The 27,114-nt window shown below is 31.3% G+C and overlaps 3 protein-coding genes across 5 annotated transcripts; 1 reads left to right on the forward strand and 2 right to left on the reverse strand.

Moving 5' to 3' along the window:
• Positions 1-2,259: 2,259 nt before the first annotated feature.
• On the reverse strand, positions 2,260-4,062 carry LOC100305791 (uncharacterized). 2 transcript variants are annotated; one of them, NM_001249805.2, is made up of 2 exons: positions 3,464-3,987; positions 2,260-2,712 (listed from the first exon to the last, which is right to left on the reverse strand). In NM_001249805.2, the coding sequence occupies exons 1-2, from the start codon at positions 3,693-3,695 to the stop codon at positions 2,531-2,533; spliced, it is 414 nt and encodes a 137-aa protein (NP_001236734.1). In that variant the 5' UTR covers positions 3,696-3,987; the 3' UTR covers positions 2,260-2,530. The 2 variants fall into 2 exon arrangements, with proteins under 2 accessions (NP_001236734.1, XP_040873508.1); XM_041017574.1 differs by having other exon boundaries at positions 2,328-2,855; positions 3,464-4,062.
• Positions 4,063-11,385: 7,323 nt separating this feature from the next.
• Positions 11,386-11,721, reverse strand: LOC102667147 (VQ motif-containing protein 1). The gene has a single exon (XM_006586299.3). It carries the CDS (start codon positions 11,719-11,721, stop codon positions 11,386-11,388), a length of 336 nt encoding a protein of 111 aa, XP_006586362.1.
• A 2,146-nt stretch (positions 11,722-13,867) lies between these two features.
• On the forward strand, positions 13,868-23,979 carry LOC100797895 (cullin-4). Of its 2 annotated transcripts, none has more exons than XM_003532647.5 (17): positions 13,868-14,964; positions 16,345-16,460; positions 16,575-16,921; positions 18,237-18,417; positions 18,639-18,761; positions 18,849-19,136; positions 19,502-19,627; positions 19,765-19,866; positions 19,964-20,017; positions 21,075-21,181; positions 21,275-21,335; positions 21,436-21,567; positions 21,691-21,828; positions 21,933-22,013; positions 22,160-22,240; positions 23,264-23,344; positions 23,591-23,979. In XM_003532647.5, exons 1-17 carry the CDS (start codon positions 14,787-14,789, stop codon positions 23,702-23,704), a joined length of 2,310 nt encoding a protein of 769 aa, XP_003532695.2. In that variant the 5' UTR covers positions 13,868-14,786; the 3' UTR covers positions 23,705-23,979. The 2 variants fall into 2 exon arrangements, with proteins under 2 accessions (XP_003532695.2, XP_006585082.1); XM_006585019.4 differs by having other exon boundaries at positions 21,727-21,828.
• The last annotated feature ends 3,135 nt before the right edge of the window (positions 23,980-27,114 follow it).

Below are 27,114 nucleotides of genomic sequence, written 5' to 3' on the forward strand. Positions count from 1 at the left end.
TTTTTAATTTATAAAATAAATAATTATTTTAATATTAATAAAAAATATCAAGTAAATAAAATATATTAAATAAAATAAGATACGAAAATTTTAAATAAATATAGAAAACAAATTAAATAAAACAATATTAATATATATATATATATATAATTAAATAAAACAATATTAAAAAATATATAAAATATTAAATAAAACCATGTAAAAATATATTCAAAATATTAAATAAAATTAAAATAGTTAAAAAGAACATTTATTTATTAAATAATTAAATTAAAAAACTATTTACAATTAAAAAAACAAATAAAAATAGAAGTTATAAATTCATTTATGACTTCTAAAAAAAACTAAACGACTCATAAGTCAGTTATAAAAAATCCTACGAATTAGAAGTGGCAAATTAAAAAAAAAAAGTTGTAAAAGATTTATGATTTCGGGTTAAAAAAATAAAAGTAATAACTAATGTTATAATTTTTAACTCAGATATTAATCATAATATCTGTTATGACTTACCAAGATGAATAATAATTCAAAATCGATCCCCAATCGATAAATTTAAATTTTTTTTACACCTATTTGATCAATTGGCCAGCATGAGTTCTAGTTCGGTAACCAATTCGGCAAAACAAATCAACTAAGAGGGTGTCTGACAATTGTTTTTTAATAAGTTAAAAAATTAAAAAATTAGCTGAAAGTAAAAAAAAAATCTGAAATATATTTTTTGAAAGTTATAAAGTTAATTCATTGGAATAGAAATGTTTGCTAAAATTTATTATTAAATTAGTTAGTAGTTAAATATATAATAACAGAGAATGCATTTATATATTTTTAAACTATATAAATGCATTTTATGTTTGTTTGTACAAATAAAGCATGTAATACAAACGGGAGGAAAATAAAATATAAAGTGAAAGAAGAGAGTGTAAAACCTTAAAATATAAATTAAGGCAAAAGTAGCAACGGATCACTACTTTTTCTTTTCTTTTTTTAAAATCGACAAAGACAATTATTATATAAGGTACCTCACTTGCTTTACTTCTGTGGATGGCGGACGGAGAATATCGTAAAAGACGGAGGCAATGGCTGTCGTTGACTAGGAGAGATCGTGGATATTTTAAAGTTAAAGGTAAGGATTTTTCTTAAATTAGTGGGTCCAATATTAAGAAACTAAAACAATAATATTAAAAGAAATAATAGAAAAAGTTTATCTTTTTTATCTACTATCAAATAAAAATTATATATCATGAACTAATGAAAATTCATTATAAGCATGAAACTTATGATATATTTTAATATGTAATATTCTATTATGTAATTAGATGTTTGTGTAAAAAACATTTTTAGTCTATCTAAATTGAAGTGAAAAATAATAAATTATAAACTCAAAAGTGGGTATAATAACATCTAAAAAATATTATCATTAATGAAATAGGTTTCTAATCATTTTTTTAAAATTAAATACATTTATAAAGCATTTAATAAATTAAAAATAATTAAAATAACGTGTTAATCATACTCAACCCCCAAAATTAAAATAAAATCTCAAAATGAATTTGTCATAAGAAAAATTGGCAAGAGACTGGTTATACATATTACAAACAAAATGTGAATAATGTTGGAAATGATCATTCCAATAAAAAACATCTGTTGCCTATTGATATTCAGTTCAGCAATAGCTGATTTAAAATACTTGACGTGTCACGTGTATGTACGTCGGTATATTTTAACTTCTTAGTTGGCCTGACGTACCAAATATCAAATATCACCCGTACATGCCAGCTCAACATCAAATGAGAACAATGCACAAACTACTGGCTCCGGTCAATTTTGCATTAGGTTGGTTCTGAATTAAAAATAAATCACTTTCAATCATAAGTTAAGAAAATTTCTCTTTGGTGGATACTCTTTTTTAGAGTTTAATACCTCTTTGTATTCAATTATTTCTTTGGCAACTTGTTGAACACGGAAAATTGCTTTTGGAAGCCAAATTTGAGGTTCGTTTGCTTCAAAATCTTGCACAAACAGGGCTTTAGTCAATTCTACAAAATAAAAAATTCGCATTTTTTTCTTCTTTCAAAATCATCTCTAACTGCCGGCAAAATTACCAACCCTGGGTTACTGCTCAAATGCATTTTCCTTGCCGCAATTATTGGGCTTGCAAGTTGCACCGCGTATTGTGGATGAGCACCTTCTAATTCTAAGATAAAATATAAGCAAAGTTTCTCGCTGACACTTTTGTTGATTACAAATACAATTTGAATGTGAGCTAATATTGCAAGTATATTCTCTTCTCTTCAAGTTTAATTGAATAGAGAAGGCAAGGAAGGAAATGAGGAATCAAAACTAGAATTTTATTATTCCATAAAAATCAAAACCTAAAACTCAAAGTTGAACAAATTCCTAAAGAGGGTTCTCGGGCTAGCGAGAAGAGAAACAAGCAAAGAAATACATATTACTGATAATAGTGGCATTCATTCACCACAAAAGGCATCATGTTCAATTCCCCAAGAGTTTTTTTATTCGATTAATCGAATCAGTGGGTAGAAATCTTGAGGTTGAGGGATTTGTTGAACCAAGCCTTCCAGCTCCCAATCCCCCTGCTGCTGCGCGAAATCCCACTTGCATCTCCATCTACATCCGCCACACCCTCTGGCTTCTTGCACAGCATGAAATTTCGTACCCCATGCGATCCAATTCTATCCCAAGGACTTAGAGCTGCAACACCATCAAATCAAACGCACCAAAATTCAGAACAAACAAATCCAACACAGAAGTCAAAGTTTTAAAACGACCTAAAAAGACAAAACTTAGATATAGTTCCCGAGCCTTGTGTGTTTTTGGTGTTGTTCTTTGGTAACCTAATTGGAACATGAAGACAAACCTTTATTTATATTTTATACATACTGGTGAGATGAAAGTTTAATGAAATGGGAGAATACCACCAAAAACGCCTACGAAAAATTCATAAGAAAAATTCATTTTTTAAAACACACCCACACCATATAAATTCACCCAAAAAGTGGAGAAACTATTATAAGTTTCAGGACTACGCAACTGCGGTCACATTTTGCTGTAATTGCCCGTCATGTAAATGTTTTCTGGCTCACCGCAACCGCAATTTAAAACCATGGGACTACCATCCCATGAATCCATGTCTCAAACACATGACAAAATTTCAATTCATAAAAACAAAAAACAGAATGTGACTAGACAGAGATTAGCATGGCCCATGATTCCAGACGATACAGTAATTCCTCCAATTCACTTTTCCGAAAATATCTTGCAACCACAAGAGAATAATTTGTCCAATTCAATTTCTGAAAATATCTTGCAACCACAATAGAGTAATATGTCGAATTCAATTCTGAAAAAATCTTGCAACCACAACAGAGTAATTTGAAAATCCAGATTTTTAAAAAACCAATTTTGGCAATCCAATTTAATAAAGAGAGAGGAGTGAAGGTACCATCGGATCCAAGATGGGGGCAGTAAAGCGCGAAACCGGTGGTGTTGTTTCCCAGGACGGGAAGCCTCCCCTCACGGGCGTAGGACTTGAGGGCGGTGTCTATCACCGCCGCCACAAGCTCCTCCTCGTTTACCACAAATCTAATGGGCCCCGCGCTCCCCAGCACATTGATGCTTATCAACAACCTCTTCGCGTTCTGGATCTGGCTCTTCTTCTGCTTGCTCATCAACATCGTGATGATTCGTCAAGGAAGGAAACAAAAACACAACAACAACAACAACAACAACAAATCGAATCGGAATAGAAAAAGATGGTGCGAGAAAGAATGATGAATTCAGGGATCGAGGCCGATGCAGCGGTAGTACCAGCCTTGCGTGCAAGAACCGAATGCGCTCGCCCTTGATTGCAAATGGGAGAGCATCAAATCGAACGTGCCTAGGGTTTCTAGCATTCACAGGCAATTTGGGGATTTCGGAGAGAGAGGTGAGGGGAGCCTCAGAAACAACAAAGACTTGATTTCTTCCACATGCAACGGAGCGGGTCTTTATATAGGGAATGTTGTTGGGTTATTAGGGTTTTGTTTTTTCTCAGTTATTAATTTCGCGTGTGCTTTCTGTGTTTATTTGTTTCTTTTCTTTTCTTGAATTTTAGAGTCCGTTAATTAATCCCTTGTCAAATTTTAATATGTATTATATCTCGATTGCATAAAACGGCTGCAAATCTGCCATGCAAAATATTCATATCATAACTATCTTTACTTACAGCTCCTCAATTCATCTATTTAATTAAATGGAATGAGATAAACTTAAGATGAAAATATCTTTAATAGTATTTTAGTTTGCTTGATAAATATTTATTTTTTATAGTTAAAATTTATAATAAATAATTTTATTGCTATATAAATTTGCTTTAGTTATTGATCATTTTTTAAACTTATTGAATATATTATAGTTAGAAGTAGAGATGAAAATAGCATATTAAAAGATATAAACAGTTAAGAAAATCTAGAATGTGGATAAAGATAAAATGTAATTGAGATATTTCTTTTGGACTAATTATTAAATTTAAAATTAAATTAACAAATATATCTAAAAGAAATAATAGATAAAACTAAATATTCAATATGTATAAGATTTACGTAAGGCACATGGTTAAAAAAACTTAGTTAGAATTACTCTTAAAAAATCGTTCTTTTAAAAATAACTCTTAAAAACGATCTTATTAAAAAGTAAATTCTAAAATTGCTTCCAATTCAATAAGTTAAGTTATCAATTTTTAACTTCTAACTAATTTTTTTACCTTTCATTTAACTTATGTGTAGGCAGTTTTATCGAACATAGTTATTATGTAATTATTTATCAACAGTAGTTTAGTATGTGAATTATGAAAAAATAAGTATTTATTTTATATATTTAAAATTTGTAAAAAATAATTTAAATTATGATATAGGATATTCTTAAAATAAAATGAAGTAAAATAATAAAAACAAAATAAATATTTATTTTTTAATATTTTCGTAAAAATCCGATATACAATTTGATTCGAGGCTTTATTTTTACTATAGATGTCAAATTCACTTCAATTTCAATAATAATAAAAAAAAAATCTTTATTTGGTAGTTGCCTGGTTGGTAGCTGCCTAGTTGGTACAATGGAAGAAACTAGAGTCTAAACTCTAGACCCATTAAAAGTAGCGTCAGATCTCAATCTAGACACTTTAGAAAAATCATAATCGCAAATATTAACTGGTATCTTAAATGTACTCATTAAAAAAATTAAAATAGAAATATTTTTATTAGGAGATAAAAAATTGTGTTATCTTGTGACTTTTTCATATTTTTTTATGATTTACATCTTTAATTATTTATACCGGAGAGAAAACGGATCGAGTTCTTATTGATAGAACCTGTTACGGTGATATAGTAAACTATTAGATAACTGTGTATCATAACTAGTAGATAAAGATGACTTATAGATAAAATTAAAGATAATGTATAACTTAGAGATAAAAGTTAGTAGATAATTACTACTTAGAGATAATGTGTAGTCTTGTGAATAATTAAATACCTGTCAAGAGATAAAGAGATGACACTATACTCGAATAATTAAATGGTTAGAGATAACATGTTGAGAGTCCAACGATTAAGAATTGGACGTATGTACTCCTATACCAAAACTAACGTATGTACTCCTATACCAAGATTAACGTGTGTAATAAAGTATCACGTAACTTGTCACGTATATTTTGTGGATCTGAATGCTACATGACTCATAGCTCACCCAAAAAAATCCATATAACAAACTTATGTATTAATCTTCTTGCCTTTTCTTTAATTTCTTGGAGATCAAAGAAGATGTCTCGCTCATATTTAGAAAGAGAATACCCAACTCTTGCAACAATAACTTGTGAGCTCCAATAATTGACTTATAGTTCTTCATGTTCCTTTTTCTGCCCCTGCATTGTTAGTTGTGACAGTGAATTAGCTCGACATATATACTATCATCTTGGCATTACTATCATCTTGCTAGGGAGAAGTTATAGTATAAATTGTTCCATTTTCTTCCAGTTTTATCAGATGGCATATTCCTTTTCTAAACCAAATAAATATTGTACTATTTATCTAACTTGAGGGAGGGGTTAGGATCATAAATAGACCATTACAATTGTTTATCATGAAATTTGTTAGTGAATTATGGTATTTGCATGACTCTATCATCTTAAGAGATGTATAGATACTAATGTACTTGATATTTCAATTAATTCAATTCATTCTTAACGAATTCTCCAATAAGGATCTAAAGGTTGCGTCTCAATAGAAGTGATTGTTATTATATATGAGTGATGTGCTTATGAGCTACTTTTTGCCATGCATTCCTATGGATCCTCTTTGCCTTATTCATTGGCTCCCTCCAAGCCTTGGCTGGGTGAAAATAAACTATGTTGTTGTTGGAGACACGATGTGCTAGTCATATCTCTTTTCACCGAAGAAAAAATACTAATAGCAAATTGATTAGGTTGTTCCTTAAAAAATAAAATAATCATTTTGCTTTCTTAAAGATAATTAGTCCCCTAAAAAAAGATAATTAGTCGGATTAGTGATACCGGTATTAAAAAAAACTATAAAACATTACATTAAAATTGATTGAAAATAAATAAATTATAAAACACTAGTTGTATAATATATTTATTTATATACTTATACAATTTAATTATTTTATATTATTCATAACAGATAAATTTTAATTTATAGACAAAAGATCAAATCAATGTATCAGGAAAAAAATAACAAACAAAACATGAAGTGCAAAAAGCAAAAGATTGTGTGGGAATAATAGAACCCATCTTGTTACACAAGGACAAAGACCTAACTCAATATGGGTAGCCCAATATAGATTGGGCTCAAAGGTATGTAGTTTTTCTAACACAGTCAAGTATTTTTTGTAAACCAAAAAATAGAATACAAGTCCTTGATTATGAAGATTGCCAAAAGCTATAGTTCTGGCAAGCTAGAAGAGTGCCAAATAAGAATTAGTCTACCTGTCAATTGAATTGAATTGAATTGAATTTCGAGTTTTCTCTTTTCTTAATTTTCTGTCAACCATGCCCCGTCTGGATGCTTGTTGCACATCGATAATTAGCTTCAATTAATCTAAATTATGATAAAATAATGGTTTAATTTTATATATTTAGACAATCAAATCTCTAATGAGTGCCTGCCTGTCTTCTTTTAATTATCTCATTCATATTTCTTTCTTCCATGGAATGGAAACAACTTTGCACATACTTGTTGTTGCAGATTAAAGATTTCTTAGCATTCCAATGAGAAATTGCGAAGCTAGCGCAAATTCTTGAACCCCCTTTATTCCTTCCCCATTTTGTGGTGTGTGTGGTTGGAGGTTATATATTGTCCTGATAAGGTTATCAAGTATATGCATGATATGTTTTATGCAATATCTGGTAAAAAGTAATTAGAGAAATTGAAAAACAACTGGTGCACTATAAGTCTGGATTTCATGTCTAGGCATTATGTCAGTGTCCAATTTTAGAACCAGACCAGCCTGGTCAAGAAGATTTCTGTTATTTACAATATCGAAGAGAGTGGCTCTGAATTTCCACCCACCCCCGATGTTTACCGTTTTTCCCCTACATTTTGCTTATTTGTATAAGCAGTGTTCATGTTGTGTTTTCTAGATAGTTAAAAAAAATGCTATATATGAAATGCCAACAAAAAAATACTTCAGTTTTATATCTGAGTATCTGACATCTTCAGAGAACTTGGTTTTCTCTATATAATTACATGATAGGTAGCAATCCAGTGCCAATAACTTAATGCTCTTCAAGACAAGAATTACAGGCAGCTATATTTATATGCTAGATCACAGTAGTTGATATTAGTAAATGATTTGCTGTAATTAATCTACATGTGTGGTTGACAATTAATAAAAAAATTGTTTTTGCTACATCTTATTCCTATGAAGACTTTAACTGAGGGCCTGTTGTAAATTTGTCAGTTGTTCTGCAAAACTGTCTACTTTCTTATTTTTTTTAATCCTTAGCAATCAAAGATAGATCCTAGAAAGTTTATGACAATAGATACTTAGGACTAGAAAGTTTATAACCATAGATACTAGGAGATTTATAACATAACTGAGCTGAACTTCATTGGTACTGTTTCTCTATTTATGGTAATCTAAAGCTGTAGGAAATGCTATCTGTACTAGGCCAGTTGCAAAACTGGAAATTTAGGTGATTTATTTTTTAAATGAATTTTTTTCCATGGTTTGTGATGCTGCTGTACCTGATGCATGCCATGCTGTTTCAGGCTTTGAGCCCATGCTTCCTCTCTCTCTCTCACACACACATTGTATCAAAGGATAAACCATTCAAACCATGTTCTAGGAGAGTTCTGGAAACTGTATACTATATTTATATTTTTTTTATATAAATTGTTATTATTCTAACTTAATCAGCAACTCAATTTTGATATTAATAGTATGTCAACTGGAAGTCTGTGTAAAATTTAAGATGCTATAATAAGAAGTTTGCTGTGATTGGATTACCGTACCGTTTCAACCCTTTTTCAATCTTATGGTGTATTAACTATTAAGACGTGTTTCAACTGGCACACAACGAACGAACCGTGTTTTGTTTTATTCGAAGAGAGCGGTATAGTTACGACCAGGACCCCCAACACCATCTCAAATGAAGGATGAAATTTAAACTATCAGGGTTAACATCAAGGCTAGCTAATGAAGAACCAACAACGTTGACCATAAGAAGACTAAGAATATTCAACAATCAAGCACATAAACAGATATAGAAGGTAATTAAACCAACTAGTACGGAATCAAATCATAACTTGACCTCAAATCCGCAGGATATTGTTAGGGTTACTGCATTTGAGATATTGTTCACTTTGATATTATGTAGTCCTTCAGAGTCCCTAATCGAGGCTAAGGGAATAGTTATAAGAGTGGTTTAGACTCTTCTTTTAGTGTCAATATTTAAACTTGGTCAAGTTTGAAGAGTATTAATAAGATCATGACATTCAAGGTATTATCCACCTAATGTTTGGTGGTGGTTGTCATAGTTTTGTCTTTAATGTTTTTTTTAATTGTTCTTAATATAATAATGGAAGAAATATAACCACTGAAAAATAGAAGTAACTTTTTCTTTTTCCATACGTGTAAATATAGAAGGAGCTAATATGAAAGGAAAAGAAGAAACCGTGATTTGAAACCAAGAAAAAGACTATAATACATGTCTCAAGACATGCAAAAAAGGAGGTGTGTTGTGAGACCACAATGGCTCCTTTATCTGTGGATTTGGTGCTAATCTAGACGGTTTTCAATCTTTATTGCAGAGTTGAAGATAATTTGGTTTGGTCTTACTCTCGTCTCGTGTGAATTCATTGTTGACGGTTCAACTTTTGTCCAAGGATGTTGTATGCTACATCCATGCCATGTACTTATCAGACATATTCACTAAGTTCATAACAATGAAGGAGACATTACTTAAAACCATATTTTTTGAGAAGCCAATTAAGTAACGGATAAAATGGCAAAACATGCTGTGGGGGAAGATTTTAAATTTTATGTTTTTGATGCCGTCCCTAACTTTGTTCTTGAGGCTGTAAGAGCTTATATATATAGCTCAAATTTATTTTCCTAGAGACTTATAGTTCCTCTTCTCAGTGCAATTAAAAAAAACATGCAAAAAGGAAGCATTTGGCGTCTTCTTTAGACTATAATATCCTAGTGCTACAGTAGCAATTATTTTTCTATTACAGTTTTCGTATAACTGTAAAAGTTGTCTTTTAAACGTTAACGTAATTAATCAATATTAATTAGTGTGGTGACTGTCCAATACATGGAATTGTTGCATTGCTTATAATTTTTTTGTTACGTGTATTGTGTATTGCTTATTGTTGAGTCTTTTCACCAAGAAACAGAGACTACGAAACGAACCTGCACAAAAACAGTCCAAGAAGCCAACACACAGTAGTTAAAGAAAACGTAGAACAAGAAAAACGTAGTTATACAGAAAATTAAAAGGCAGCAGAAATGAGAGAAAGAACGGAAGAAGAGAAAAACAAGATTTACGTAATTAAGCTAATTAATGTAGCCTACATTTACGGATGAAAACAACTCTACTATGAATTGAAAAAATGAGTATATAAATTATAGGTTATAAATTAAATTGAACAAAAACTTTTATACAGTTTCTTATATGTGTTGTTTAATTTGTATTGTTCTCTACTTAAAATTAAAATTTCTTCTCGATAATTTGCATAATCATCTAATGTAATCCTTTAATACGCGAAACTCCATCTATTTTTTTGAGGGAATGAAACTCCATTTCTGATTAGACAATGTCACAAATTATATAGAATTGTATTTAAGTTTTACGAGTAAGGTTCTCATTCTACTTTTTTTTTTTTTTTTTTAAATTAGAATTTCTCAATCTCTTTTTTCTTTTAAATGTACATTTTACATACAATTAGCCAAAAAAAATCTCTCAACCATCTCATATTATCATTTTTTTAATCTTTATACAATTATTTGATTTTTTAACTGTACGTATCAATTTATCATCTTTTATTTCTATTTCTAAATTAAATTTCAATATTTTTTAAATAAAGAAAATATCATTCATTAAAGCAATGTTAATACATATCAATAGATCTCTAAACTTTTTAAATTTTTTAATTAAATTCTTGAACTATTTTTTTTTGTAATTAAGTTCTTGGATATAGTAAAACTGTTACAAATTGTTATTTTTTATTTTTTGTTTTAAGCTGTCGTAAAGTAGCTCCAAAAATCCAATATTAAATCTTATAAGTTAATATATCTTTATCTCTTTCAATATGTCATTATATATATATATATATATATATATATATATATATATTTGTTTTTCTTTGTATATATAAATTGGCAACTAGATATGCGGTTCTAGTCCTACCACAGCATGTTATTTAAACAGTATATAGATATGTTAGATCCACTTGCGAGTCTATACAAATTGACCAATGAAGAAAAATATATAGTCAAGTTTCCGTCGTACAGAGTTTCCTTTTCATAAAGGGGACAGACTCCTAATTTTTCATGTCCCCACAATCAATAAAACTTCTGCAACAGGCAGCAGTTAGCGCAATTTTTTGGAATGCCATCTTCAAAATTTATCGTTTCACTTGCAGAAATAAAAATATATGCTAGTTCCATAGATCTTTACTCAAAAGTATTCCTTTATTTGATTCTGATTTAGGGATAGAAAAGTATATATATATATATATATATATATATATATATATATATATATATATATATATTATTCAGTATTACCCACTTTGTTCGAAACTTACAACATAAAATATAGAAAATTCGAAAAACTAGTAGGAAAAAAAAAAGGTGTTCCTCCACCTACAACTTGAGCAACTCCTCCATGGGAGGCATATCAGACAACAAATCCTCAAAGTCTTTGAAGGACACGTTCATGAGTAGCATGGAAGATGCAACACTATTCTTTTTACCATTAGTGGTGGTGTGTGGCTTGGCACTGACACCACCATTTGCAATTCCTCTTTTGTTGTAATCTGAAGAACCTGGCAGGGATGAGAATAAGGCACCATTTCCTACGTCCCAATTTGTTGTTGACGAGTTCTTCCCTGTGAGGTGCTGAACCACATCTCTGAAGTTTATGGCATCGGTTTCCACGTACCGTGTTTCGATGTGCACTATCTTTGGTCCACTCGTCATGATGTGTGATGCAATGAGCTTTATGTTGAAGCCAAAGTTAGTTAGGCTTGCTTCTTAGGTGTTGGGAGATTTGGAGATTGTGTGTGGATCGAGGTGGAAAAGTGCATGAGGATATTTGGGTGTTTTATAGGTGTGGTTGAGGTGTGCCCAGCAAGACTAAGTTCTTGTGTGGACTTGGCAGTCTTAGGGGACTGGAAGTAGTCATTCGAAGAAAAGTGCCACGTTGTCTTATACAAGTCAAAAACACCCAACTTGGAATTTCATCAACTTGATTTCTTCTTTGATTATCATAAGAATTTCAGTACGTGTGGTTCCATTGAAAATGAAATTTACAAGCTGACAAAAATATATAAAAAGAGCTATCAGTTATATTATCTATAAGATGTTTTTATATATAACATTATTTTTGCTTTATTAATTATAACTATCTACGCACTTTCTCAGTTTAGTTGTGTTTGTTTATGTAGTAAATAAAAATAAGTTTCATGTGTTTGTCACACTTGATGACCAGAAAAGTAAATTTAAAATTGGTGATCATGAGACACACCGTATTATTTTTTTATTTATTTATATTCTTTTTTCTATTTTACTTTATTTTTCTGCTCATTACCAAACACATTCTTAATATTTAATTCTTTTGTACAAAACAGTGTTTCGAAATATTTAATTACTAGCATTTCTCAATAACTGTTTTTCTTTTGTGTATAATATGGTCATGGGAAGACTTGAACATAAGATATTGTGCAACTTATCCAAACCTTTTCTTACTATTTTTTTAGCTTGATGATTTTTTAAAATTTTTTTTCTAAGATTTAAGGTGACAATTTTTTAATGACTAAATCCGATAACTAACTTAATTTAATCTAATTAAATTTAAATTAATAATAAATTGAATTAGGTTAAAAAAAAAGATAAATCTAATCTAATCCAACCCAATTAAATTTATAGATTGAATTAAAAAAATAAGCAAAACACCATCCGATCGAACTATTTACACCCCTAGGCCCACTCAATCGATCAAGTTCGTTTTGTCACTCATGTGGTATCTTAAAGTGAGCAAGGATAAAATTAGTAATTTTTTTAAGAGCAAATTAACAATGAATATTCTATTACATGCATTTTTAATCAAACATTACTAGATAATTTTTTTTTCGAAGGTACTAAATAATATTTAAGACATAGTAAAAAGCAAAAAAAAAATTAATTGATTTTTTTGTATTGAAATTATAACAATTTTAATTAATATAATGAAGAAATACAAATTTTTTAGTATAAATAATATCATAAAGATACTATAAAATAATAAAATTATTAATAGTATTTCCACATAAATGATTTTACAAAAAATACTAAATTTTGAAATTCATAGAATGTAATGAAAACTCAAAAGTTAATAAAACAAAACAATTGTTTTACAATATTTGCTTTTTTAATCTGAACATCAAATTATATTGGAATATCTATTTGCGGGTACAATGGAATAAACTTATCATATCCTTATTTTAATATTATTTTCTTTTATTAAATAAGTAACTATTTTGTCTCACTTCATGCTTTCTAAGCTAGGTTAAAGAAAAAAAGAGGTATTTAATCCAATGAAATAAAGTATATATAGTTTATAGTTTTTTTTTTTCCTTTTCATTTCATCTTATTTTAAATTATTCTAATAATAATAATGAATGTACCTGCAATTCGTTTCATTTTATATCTCTTTCTGTCAAATCCAACATCACCTTAAGTTTTTTCTATATTGTTTTTGAGATATTTTATTCTTTCGAGTTTCTTAATTAGAACTATTACTAGTATTTACTTTCTTTAAATCTTGGCATGTTTTTTTTTCCTTTATTTTTATATTTGAAGTTTAAATTTTATATACGGACAATATAAACTTTTTATATTGTTAATTAATTATAAATAATATAGGTATAATTTTTATAATAATTATTATGAAAAATTTATCATAGATAATAATTTCTTGTTGATTGTCAATGCATATATGTTGTCTTTAATATTTGTAATTAATTAATGTTTATACAAGGAAACAGACTAAAAAATATTTATTTATTTTTCATTCATTCATTCATAAGTACACGTTAGAAGAAGAGTTGTTAACTTGTTAGAATAGCTTCACACGGGTATTTGGGGATGGAGCAAGAAAGAGATTTACTCGGTAAAATGATAATATCATGGCCTCCGCGATCATATACTACACCTAAATCACTTCAAGAAGAATGGGGAGTGGAGTTCCATTTTCACTAGATAATTTGTCGATCGAGAATGGTTTCCAACCAGACTTCAGCTCCATAATTGCCACATTGGTTGTCCTGGTATTTGTGTGATTCAATTCTCACCTGGAAAATGCATATTTTTCTGGGGTGCCCTAAAGCATTAAACTACTTTTGGTCAACATTGATGCTAGTTTCTTTCAAGAAGAAAATAGCATGGGTGTGGCGATCGAGGTGCTTGCCTTGTATAGTGCTTTGGTGCAGTTCAAAGATTTGCAGGTTTTAAATGTTATAGTGGAGGTCAACCTTCTAGCATTAAGGAGAAGTTATCTATCAACTTCTGGTGCTGTCATTGCAAAGTGTCGTCACTTAATAATCTCTATTACAAATCCCAAAGTTTGTTTTGTTTTACGCAAACTGATTGTGCAACTAGTTCATAACGATCCCACTAATCAACCAACAACAACTACCATAGAGAAGTGACAAACTAATCAAGTTACTCACAACTTAGTTAGGATGGTTAGATCTTATGCTGGTCTCCATGACTTCCATTATTTACCTTCGTATTGCAGAGCAAGCTTTTATAAAAATAAGATGAGCATGTTACTTTTTTTATAAAATAAAAAACCTTGTTATAACTACTTTATTACATGAAAAAAGAAAAATGAAATCGTTAAACCTATATATTTAAGCTAAAAAAATATAAAATAGATTTTAAAAAGAGAAGTGTGTGAGTCCGATTTTGTAATCTCAGACCCTTTACTCTGACCTTGTTCTGATCTGTGTGCGGGTGCTCTTCTTGTGTTCTGCTTCACTCACTCACCACTCAATGTGTTGTTGATGTCTAATACGAAACTATCCCCTCCTATGAAGAAGGCGAAATCCATCGACTCCAAGAACGCCGCCGCCTCCGCCTCCGATGACCCCAATGCGCCTGCTCTCATCGCCGCCAATTTGTCGCGCAAGAAAGCCACTCCTCCCCATCCCCCCAAGAAGTTCCTCATTAGGTTCCACAAAGGTACTCCCACTCCCTTTAATTCTTACTCTCCATTTCGCCCCGAACACTCACTCACTATTCACGAATGAATCAATTGCTCATTTCCTTTTTCAATTCTTGCTCTCTTCAGACTCTAGATTCTATAACTTAATTCATGGATTTCTATTTATTACTTTGTTAGTTCACTTTTAAACTGGCATTTTAGTTTCTTGCTTTGCTAGTTTAGTTCGTGCTGCACAGCGTTCTTCTTTCGTTTTAATTGTATTAGGCTTTCGAAATTTGAATTTTGAATTCTAGAGAGCTCGTTTTCATTTCCTATGTTGCATCCAGAAGCACATTTTACGATGTATGGCGTTTTAGCCTCCTAATTTAGGAGTTGGACATGTATGTTTCGCATTTTCCAAAGGAAAATTCTGTGTCGTAGAAGCTACTGATTGAGGCTTTTGATTCTTGTGAAAATATCTGTTTTGATGAAATAATGATCATCTCGTTCCAGTTAGCCATTGTTGATCTCCCCTGTGCTTCATTTTATGATGGAATCACGTTGTGCGCGACTGCGCGACGCCTTTGTGTTGTTTCCACTTGCCACATGATACAGGCTGGAACATACTATAAAAGAAAATACTGAATTGACTCGATCAATCTCCACTTCCGATACTGATACCAGTATTATTGGTGTCAATAGATAAGAGATTTGTGTGCAGAAACTAGGGTAAGATCTCTTGAACCAAAAATAGGAAAAAGATACGAGATAATGCAGATATATCAAGTGGTCTGTTCTGGGCTCTCCATTCCAAGCCCCTTGCCATGTGTAGGCAGTTATTTATAGTCGCATTGCTTTCTGTGCCTACTTGAGCTACCAATCATCTACTTCTCTTACCCCCCCCCCCCCCCCCCCCCCCCTCCCGTAATGTACACCTAACTGAGTGGAGGTTTTTTAACAACACATATTAACGTGTTCTGGTCCAAAATGATGGTTGTAGGTTTGAACTGCAGTTAAGTTTAATTTTGAGATTCCATGCTTTAGCCTTTAGAATTATTTTGTCTGTTTTATAATATGATTTATGTTGAACACACCTACAAAACTGCTACTTTATTTTGCTTCTTTGAAATTTGTTCTTAGCTTCATTTTTTCTTAATTCATTGACACGGTAATACTGTAAATATTAAATATTTATCTTATGAATGGGATGATTGGGGGTGAGCCCCGGCACATAAATAAGGTTGCTGTCTTGTGAGTTGGAGGTCATGGTTTCAAATATTGGAAACAGCCTCCCCTCTTGTGGTACCTTCCCTAGACCTCACTGTCGGGAACCTTGTGCAATGAATCACCCTTTTTTAACGAATTGGACTGGATTACTTCTACATTTTTTTTTATACTTTCATTTTTTTCTTGTGAAGGTGTACCAACATTGCCCCCAAATTTTGAGGAGGAAACATGGGCAAAATTGAAGTCAGCTATTGGTGCTATATTTATGAAGCAACCTGTTTCCTGTGACTTGGAGAATCTTTATCAGGTAATCATGGAAAACCTTTTTATTTTATTAAGTAATGGGTTTAATTTAGCCCTGCGAATATTCGTCACACATTAGCTCATTAGAGTTTTATGGGAACTCAATTCTTTTCCATAGGCTGTGAATGATCTTTGCCTTTACAAAATGGGGGGAAATCTTTATCAACGAATTACAAAGGAGTGTGAAGAGCATATATCTGTGGCACTGCAGTCTTTAGTTGGCCAAAGCCCAGATTTGATTGTTTTTCTATCCCTAGTTGAGAGGTGTTGGCAGGATCTTTGTGACCAACTGTTGATGATTCGTGGTATAGCCTTGTTTCTGGATAGGACCTATGTGAAACAAACAACAAATGTACGGTCATTATGGGACATGGGTTTGCAACTTTTCAGCAAACATCTTTCTCTATCTTCAGAAGTAGAACATAAAACTGTTACTGGTCTTCTCCGTATGATCGAAAGTGAAAGGTAATTTATATTTTGCAATCTCAGTTTTTAAAATGACTAGTACAGTATATGTGCAGGTTGTTCTTCATGTGTTTTGTATATGCATTCTTGAATTCATGTGATGGGAACTAATTTTTACTGATAAACCCAACAAGGACTAGTTCTTTATAAGAACAGAAGTGCAGAATAAAAGATAAATCTAGAATTTTGCAGAATGCAGATAGACTAAACCTCTAGCCCAAGCCCATTCCCTTTTTGCCCTCACTTCGTGCCTTCTATGCACTACATATCTTTCCCTCATTTTTCTTTTTTGTTTTTTCCCAATTATTGTCCACCTCCCACTATTCCTTGTCAGTCCAGCTCTTGGTTATGCAGAAAACTTAACAGCGTGACTATTCCCTTTATTTCTTATTCTGTCCTCCTTACCCATGTGTGTTTATCCTTTTTACTTCCCACTCCCTTCCTTGTAGCAATTACCTTTTAATAGGGCCTATTAGATTGGCCATCCAATTTTCTTAATATTCCAAGCAGAGTGACCATTTGTTTGGTGAGACCTTAAATTACCACTCTGCTTTTTATTCTGTAAAATCAGGAATCATCACTCTGACATGAGGGAACTAGAACCGAGATTTCTGAATGGGTTTGGAAGGGAGTTCTTGTTAGAGATGGCCCTTTTCATAATTATTTTTGCTGATCCTATTGCTTTTGAAAGGAACAATCCTTGAACTACCTGCAAAACCATCTTCTACCAATTGACTACTGTTGTAGTCAATCATATCTCCGGCTTCTTTATTGAATATGTTGGGCAAGATGGAGAGACTAAGTGCATTGTTAAAGGTGCTGCCTTGTGACCTAAGAATCTATATCTTGCCAAAAAATGGGTCCATCAGTGTATAATTGAATCAGAATAGTGATATATAATAAACACCATACAAAGATTCCTACTGTAATAATTGTTGGAAATGGGAATATTTTAGGATATTAGAGCTTCTTTAATGTTTGTTTTTCATTGTGGCCTAGATACTTGGTTAGCTAGGTTAAATGCATTTTAGGGAGTAGTAGTATCTGAATTGCTCTCTTGTAAATTGTTTTAGCATTAATTATCTTTGTATTACTCTTGCATATATAAATAGGCCATTCCGCTGGGTAGAAAACACAATCAAGCATATTCAGAAAATTTTTGTTTCTCATCTTCCACAATAATTATGTGATTTAGCCAGTAATTTTTACTCTTACTACAGGGAGGTGGCTAGCTGATCCATCTGTATATGAATTAGACCATTTAATTCTTCAACTTACTCTTAGTCTTACATTTTCAATTTTGTCTGATTTTCAGATCAGGCGAATCAGTGGATAGAACTCTTCTAAATCATCTTTTGAAGATGTTTACTGCTCTGGGAATTTATGTAGAAACCTTTGAGAAGCCATTCCTTGAGTGCACATCCGAATTTTATGCGGCGGAAGTTATGAAATACATGCAGCAATCAGATGCTCCAGATTACTTGAAGCATGTTGAGGTGCTTCTTTTCCCTTTCTTTTGTGTATTATAATTTTAGCTTTAATCATTGACATTCCTATGTGCTGCTTTTGTAACTTTTAACAAATGGATCATGCCAAGACTTTTCACTTTTCAGATTTTTATTTGACCATACAAGTTATCTTTCTTTTTTATTTCAATCCCATCCTTGTTCCACATAGTATTTACTGTGGGTATATTTTTGAATACTCTTTTTTATAGACAAGATTGCAAGAGGAACATGAAAGATGTTTGTTGTACTTGGATGCAAGTACTAGGAAACCATTGATAGGGATTGCAGAAAAGCAGCTTCTTGAACGTCATATACCTGCCATTCTTGATAAGGTTCTGATAACAATTTTTGGATTTTTGTCTGGTGAAATTTCCTTTGCAATTTTTTTTCCCTTTCCTTACTTTTGCCTTCTTTTACAGGGTTTTATTATGCTTATGGATGGGAATCGTATTGAAGACCTTCAGAGAATGCACTCACTCTTTTCAAGGGTCAATGCCCTTGAATCACTGAAGCAGGCCCTTAGTTCATACATTAGGAGAACTGGGCAGGGCATTGTTATGGATGAGGAGAAAGATAAAGATATGGTCTCATCCCTTCTTGAATTTAAGGCTTCTCTTGACACAATATGGGAAGAAAGCTTTTTCAAGAATGAACCTTTCAGCAATTCAATTAAAGATGCATTTGAATATCTTATCAATCTTCGTCAGGTATTATGTATTTTTCTATTATGATTTACAGCTTTTGTGTTATGTAGATTCCATACTAACATGTGGAAATGCCTCAAGATAGAAAGCTTGAACTGATATGTTTTGGGTTGACCTTTGTGCTAGTCTTTCCTTGTTTCATAGTATATCACCACTAACATAATGTTAGTCAAAGAACTGAACCATTAACACCAAAACTTTTTTTTTTGGTAGTTAGTTGTAGGAAAGGAAATATAGCTAATATGTACCATTTTGTCATTAGCTAGTTAAGCTTTTATGCCAAGTAATCATTTTACACTCAAATTGGGATGTTTGGTGTATGATGTGACTTGCAGTCAACTCACTGTTATGCTATTTTTCCATGACAGAACCGACCTGCAGAGTTGATTGCCAAGTTTTTGGATGAGAAACTTCGTGCAGGTAATAAGGGTACTTCTGAAGAGGAACTAGAGGCTACACTTGATAAAGTCCTGGTGTTATTCAGGTTCATTCAGGTATGCTCAATGTTTTATTGGAGTAGCTAATAACTAACTTGTTTCTGAATTTTTATTCAAGCTTCTGCCATAATCAGGCACTCCTATTGGTCTTTCTCTCCATGCTGATATTGACATTATTGATATTTTGTTGTTAGGGCAAGGATGTATTTGAAGCATTCTATAAGAAAGATCTTGCTAAAAGACTGCTTTTAGGAAAGAGTGCTTCTATTGACGGTGAGAAATCTATGATCTCCAAGGTCAAGGCTTCTCTTCCCCTATTTTAATATCTGAAATCAATAGATGTTTCTTATCAATATTTTTAGTAATGTTAACAGTTTTCTTTCATTAATACAGTTGAAGACTGAGTGTGGCAGCCAGTTCACAAACAAACTGGAAGGAATGTTTAAGGTATACATGTTTCTTCTTGGAGTCAATTTTTAATTTCAGAGATTTGATTCAAATTGTGGACTTCTGATCAAAAGATGTTTTCTTATAATTTTTGTCACATCCATGCTTGGGTGGCAATGACTGATTGATGGCAATCATCAACTGGGCTTTTCTGTCTCCTATCTTTTCTTTGGCTTGCCAATTTACAGGGAATTCAAATCCATTGAGAAACTCTTTCAACCCCTTTCTCAAAGCGTTAGGTCAGAGCTTCTGTTGTTGTTGCCTATTTTGAAAGGTCCAACATTTTTTCAACATTAAGACAATTTTTCGCACCAACCCAGCATTTTCCTGAAATTGCCCACCACATATTTCTCCTATTTTTCAATACCTTCAAAAGCATCCCTATACAATTTAAAAAGAAATCACTACAAATAACCCAATTGATCTTTTTCTTTAAACAGAAAACAGTGCTAGAATCCTATGATATTGGTCAAATTCTTTAAAGAAAGGTACTGAATTGGGGTTATTTTTGTAATCGTTTTTAATTGTTAATGCCTTAATGAAGGATTTTAGTAGGCTTTAAATATAGAGGTGTGCATTACTTCATTAAATGTGTGCAACAACTTTCCAACGAATAACCAAAAACCCTTTGATTTAAATATCTAGTTGTTTGAAATGGTCATATAGACAATTACTCAAGTCATTTATTCATTTAATTAAATGTAATAAAATTTGCATGGGAAGATGTTATGATATTAGTTCATTTGTTACCCTTTTATGGTGTATACTTCTGTGTGTATAAAATATGTACCCTAGCAGTAATGTGCAGCATGATCATAGTGGTGTTTTTGTTTGTTCAGTTGACACGGAGTAAGTATTATATCACAGACATGTAAATTTTTAAACATTCTGCATAAACATAGATTCCATTATGTTTGTTTGATGAAAAGTACATTTATATAGATTGTATGCTTGGTTTTATTGTTTTGTGTGATGATCTGACAAACTTCATGAATTATTATAGTTCTTATTAACATCACAGCTTCTGACAACTATGTCTCAAATTGTTGTGAATCAGGACATTGAATTATCAAAAGAAATAAATGAGTCATTCAAACAGTCATCACAGGCGAGGTCAAAACTTGCATCAGGGATTGAAATGAGTGTTCATGTTTTAACCACAGGGTAAGCTTTGTGTCTTCTCATCATATATATATGTGTGTGTGTGGATAGAAAGATAGATTTCTGGAGAATCTAAGTGGAGTTGGATTAGTGCAGGTATTGGCCAACATATCCCCCCATTGATGTTAGACTTCCTCATGAATTGAATGTTTACCAGGTTCTGCACGTGCTATTGACTGAATTCTCTTTTAACATTGTGGTCTTGGTAGTTTGTGATCCCTTGACATGGTCCTTTCTTTCCTCTATCGGGCCTTCAGGATATTTTCAAAGAGTTCTATCTAAGCAAATACAGTGGAAGACATCTGATGTGGCAAAATTCACTAGGTCACTGTGTCTTGAAGGCAGAGTTTCCCAAAGGAAGAAAGGAGTTGGCTGTGTCCCTTTTTCAGGTTTCAAAAACCATTATTTAAAATGTTAAAATCTCCATTTGTTTTTGCAGTCTATCTTAGCATCTTTTATTGCACAAATTTCCATTTTTTTAAATTAATTCTGCATGCCTGGCTGTCCTCTAGACTGTTGTTCTAATGTTATTCAATGATGCTGAGAAGTTAAGTCTTCAAGATATCAAAGATGCTACTGGTATTGAGGACAAGGAACTGAGACGGATTCTGCAATCACTAGCTTGTGGTAAAGTTCGTGTCCTACAAAAGGTGTGTTTGTAATCATTTGTAGAATTTCCAATATATAACTTTTGTTTGTAATTATGGTCTCTGTATATTTTTTGATATTTTTCCCTTTAATGAACATGCAACAGATGCCCAAAGGAAGAGATGTGGAGGACGATGACTCATTTGTTTTTAATGATGGGTTTACAGCTCCTCTTTACCGTATAAAGGTATTACTCATTGCTTTTGAACACTTGGTCTCATATATTGGATGAATCTGAACTGTGTTTTAATTCAACCTCAAAATTAAAAACTCAGTATAAATTTTTCTTTAATCAGGTTGTTTTCATACTAATTTTGAAGTTATGAAATGCAGGTGAATGCAATTCAATTGAAGGAGACAGTCGAGGAGAACACAAGCACCACCGAAAGAGTTTTCCAAGACCGTCAGTATCAGGTTAATGTTCTTCCCTTTAAATGTTCCCCACTTTTTTGGAGCTGATGCTGTAGTTTAGGTAATTTTTGGATTGGTAGAAGGGGATGAAATGGATTGGAATGGAACTTGATAGAAATAGAATGCATTCCAGTATATTCTATGATTTCCATCCAATTCCTCTTTCTCCCGTTTCTATTTATTTGGGGAAATGGGATGGAAGTGGTCCTTTTACCATTCCATCATTAAAGTATCTAAAATGGTTAATTTATTTTATTTTATCCATTTTTCTTTAATTCGTTAGATCTCATTTATTTAATTTCACTCACCCGTATCTGACACAACCTTAGATGCTCATAGAATCAAGGTGTTGTTTGGTGCGGTGCCATCTTTTCTGACATTTGGCACCCTTTCAAATTCATGAGAATGTAAGATGCATAGGCATGAGATATTATATATACTCTCTCCAGTCCTATTTATAAGACCAAAATTAAAAGTGGTAATTTTTATAAGACCAAATGCCCTTGCATTAATTTTTTTTTTGACTAAAATATACCTAATTAAAAGAGAGGTTGTAATGACAAACAATTAGAAGAGAGGAGTATTGATGACAATGATAATTTAAAAAAAAAAAATTAAAACATTTATTGTTATCAACTAAATTAATTATTTTTTTAATCTTAATGAATTAGATAGTTGGATCTTATAAATAGGACCAAAGGAAGTTTAGTTACCAAATATATTTTCATTAACTTTATTTTACATAATATGAATATCAGATAATAATTATATTTTTTTTGTGGTAAAAATGATAACTAATTTTAAAGTTGAAATGTTTCTATTTTGTCTTTATATATACACATATATATCTCTATGACTTATGCTTGGACATATAACAATGCAATGCCAAACACAGGAAACCTGTTATACTTATGTTAGGTCCAGGATGTTCTGGTATAGAATCCAATATCAAATGTTTATGTAACCAAATCTTCTTAAAACAGGTTATCATCTGTAACTAAATTTTTCATTATTGTCATGGTTCAGATTGATGCTGCTCTTGTGAGGATAATGAAGACTAGAAAAGTGCTTAGTCACACCCTTCTTATTACTGAACTCTTCCAACAGGTGAACTCAATTCTTATCTTTCATTTCTTAATTCAAATTGTATCTGTGTCAACTCCTAAATATTTCGATTTCAAAAATAATGTGTTCCTGTTACTTTGATAGGAAGCCACTTTTGTACCGATTTACTACTAATGCATCATGATCCCTTCTGTTGTGATTAAATAAAAACGACACAATTCTGATGCTACTTTTGTCTGATTTTCGGGGATACATATTTACTTTAGGTATTTATTATTTTTTGTACAGCTGAAATTCCCAATAAAACCAGCTGATTTGAAAAAAAGGATTGAAAGCCTCATTGACAGGGAGTATCTAGAGAGGGACAAGAGCAATCCTCAAATATACAATTACCTCGCATAGCATATTCTGCGTTATTTTACAATTAAATTTTCTTTTGTAAATGACATGGGAGAGAGGGTTTGATGTTCAATCCCTTGTTATATGTACAGTAAGCATGAAGGGTTTCTTTTTAATCTTTTCCACCCTTTCATTGATGGCAACTGTACTGTAATTATAAAAGCATGTTTATTCTCTTTTAAGTTTTACTATTTTCTTCAAATTAAAAGTCACTGACCCAAACCCATACACAAACATTTGGATCAAATTTAATGATAAATATTACAAGTTATTAGTCACATTACCACTTACAGTCGTGCATTTATTTTTTAATTTACTATTCAACTTTAATATAATGTTTTTATATTTTGTTTTTCTCCTCATAATTACACAGGTTTTATATTTGAGTAACTCTAGAGAATTAATCGTTTTTGTTCCCAATTACATCACAAAAGTATTCTTTATTCTCATTTGTTGCATTAGTAAATACAAGAGTTTAAACTTATTAAAGTAATGATTGCATTAAGGTTGGTACATGCTCACGTTAATGATACAATAATGTTTCCACCACTTTAATTGTCATTTACAGACTTCCTAATTAAATATCCTGAGTGCTCTTTATCAATGATATTTCCTTCGGCTTTCAGAAAAATATAATGTGTTCTTTCACGAAAGCATTCTCACACAGTTACAACGTATAATTAAAATAGTCAGTCTCCAAAAAAGATAAAAAGAGCCTACTTTAAAAGAAATGTTCGGCCCAAATTTTAGATGAGTCAATTTCAGGTCTATTGCTTCCTGCACATCCTTTATGACTTCTGGAATGATCAATCAGGAATGTAAAATAACATTCTGGAATGCACCCCTTTTTTTTGGCTTCTGGAATGACCGATCCGGAAGGTAGTAAACATCCTGGAGAAGGTACAGGAAGCAATTTGCAGGTGCAGGAAGTAACTCTTAGCATAGATTATCATGCAACTTAGTTAGCTTAGTTGGTTAGTTCATCATGTTAACTAGAGTTCGAGTTAATTGATCGCAAGTTAGTTATTCTTGTAACTATAATTAATGTCGTTATATATAATATTAAATTTTTTAATGTACATTTAATTCACATGTAAATTTATATAATAAATTGTGACAATTGATTTTAGTATATTAAAATAAAATTAATTATCATAAAATTTATTATATAAATTTACATGTGCATTAAATATATATTAAAAATTTTAAAAAAATTAATTTGCAAAATATTTTTTAAAAAATAAAATTTAATTCGTATGTTTGACAACCCGTATGTTCATACGGATTGTCTTGTGTTACCATTATAATTTTTTTAAAAATGTTTTGTAAATTATTTTTTTAATATTTTTAATGTATATTTAATGCATATGTAAATTTACATAATAAATTTTGTAACAATTAATTTTGTTCTAATATATTTAATGCATCAAAATTAATTATCACAAAATTTATTATCTAAATTTATATGTGAATTAAATATACATTAGAAATTTTAGTGTTATATATAATGATATTAATTATTTTAAAACATAATTGATCTATTAGTTCAATTAATTAGAACGTCGTGTTAATAACCTAAAATTGAATCTTATATGAGTTATCCATTTTAAATTAATTTGTAAAACATATGTTTTTTAAATTAAAAATTATACAGATTAACAATCCATAATGAATTCATACGCAAAACAATGCCCACTAAAAGTGTTGTGTATTAAAAACAAAACTAAAATGTTATTATGCATTATTTATTTCTCATAACAATTTTCATTTTTTCGTTTCCCTTTCATTTTACTCTCTATATATGTTCCGAATAATACTATTAATAAAGTTGAAGTTGTGTTTTGACTGTTGCCTACGTTGAAGTCTAGTTAGAATTTAACTGGACGTGGGATAGCAGGATGCGAGCCATGGGAGGACAATGTAGACTTATACAATTTGACTCGTAATAAAGAGATTTTGGTAGATCATAGGTCATAAATAAAAACCTAACACCATTCCACCACTGTATCAAAGATTAAACTCCTTTTATAATTTTTTTTAATAGACCGAAAACAGAGAGAAGTAAAATGCCATTGCCGTATAAGTGTTGTATAACCCTTCAAACATTCGATTTTGAAAAATCATAAATTTGGTTTAATTGATGGAATCCGCTATCGTAATCTAAACATTATACCAAGTCTAAAGTACTACTAGAATAGTAGAATTGAATTATTTGGCTTGAAAGAACCCAATTATGGACCATAAACTTGTGTGCATAATTGAAAGTAATGTTCTTTTCTCAACTTTTGAAATGTGGTACATAATCTAAACATTACAAATAATTATTTCACACCTTCAAAGATTTTTCAGATTAGAAGCAAAATGGTCCTTGCTCTTTAGAATTGGACCACGAATAATACAAAAGATTCATTTATTAGATTAATTGCACCTTTTTTTAATTAAATCCTCTTTAATTAGTTGGTATCTTTTCCAACATGACTTTTCAAGAGAAGTGTTGACCTTCAAAAGTCAGTAACTTATTCCAAAATGATAAATTTCTAAGAGTATGGTCAAAACTCCATTATCTAATGTGATCCAAGCACATTTTTCTCTCAGACTCTATTGTCAAATGTTATAAAACCATTTTGATAAGATCTCCAAATCTTGAAAAGTTCTATAAAGACTTCGAATTTGTTATATAGGAATGGAATAAATCAAATGAGAATGAGTTTTTTTTAAAACCCTTGTCATACTAAACATCCATAATCAGTGGACATATTTGACTCAAACAAGATTAACTTTTATAAAAGATATTTGTAAAACACACACACATTGGGATCATAATCCGATAGCTAACGTATTTTGGGTGAAAGTGATCTTTAAAATGATAAGTTTAGAGAGAATTATGAAGGTGATTTTGCTCCAAACCTTTTGAATTGGTATCCTTACATAGTAGAACATAAATTCGTCGTATACGTGAATGCATAGGAACATTCTTCTGAGATGGCATGCTTCAGTTAGGTATAGCTTTCACGCAAACTATACAGTAATACCCACTAAGCCTCATGGCTTTCTCTTCCGTATGCGCAATATCAATCATGACAATGACAAACTTCAGGTAGGTTTCACGAATCAAACGGTAGTCTGGCACCTCCCCAGCCCAAAAAGTCAGTACTTTGAAGCCACTAACTATAAGCTATGTTTTCGTTTTCATTTACCTTTCCACCCTTAAAATTGGTCAAGGATAAATAAACCTGAAAGTTGAAACGAATAACCTGAGGTCTCTCACCGCGTGTTTACTACTTCGACGTCTTGTAGTTGTACGTGTCTTCAATTGCAACCACCTTTTGCACGTCAAAATATATATCAAGATAACTCAGAAGCAACAAAGTGTTGCTTCGAGATAGATATATGTGGATCCAATGAAAAGTAAA

Source organism: Glycine max, chromosome 8 (genome assembly GCF_000004515.6).
Source record: "Glycine max cultivar Williams 82 chromosome 8, Glycine_max_v4.0, whole genome shotgun sequence".
In the NCBI taxonomy this organism is placed as follows: domain Eukaryota; kingdom Viridiplantae; phylum Streptophyta; class Magnoliopsida; order Fabales; family Fabaceae; genus Glycine; species Glycine max.

Coding starts and splice junctions, on each gene's coding strand:
- LOC100305791 (NM_001249805.2), bottom strand. CDS start 3,695: ATGTTGATGAGCAAGCAGAAGAAGAGCCAGATCCAGAACGCGAAGAGG. Junction 2,713..3,463: donor CCCCCATCTTGGATCCGATG/GTACCTTCACTC, acceptor ATGGTGTTGCAG/CTCTAAGTCCTTGGGATAGA.
- LOC102667147 (XM_006586299.3), bottom strand. CDS start 11,721: ATGACGAGTGGACCAAAGATAGTGCACATCGAAACACGGTACGTGGAA.
- LOC100797895 (XM_003532647.5), top strand. CDS start 14,787: ATGTCTAATACGAAACTATCCCCTCCTATGAAGAAGGCGAAATCCATC. Junction 19,628..19,764: donor TGTTATTCAGGTTCATTCAG/GTATGCTCAATG, acceptor TTTTGTTGTTAG/GGCAAGGATGTATTTGAAGC. Junction 22,014..22,159: donor CTCCTCTTTACCGTATAAAG/GTATTACTCATT, acceptor TATGAAATGCAG/GTGAATGCAATTCAATTGAA.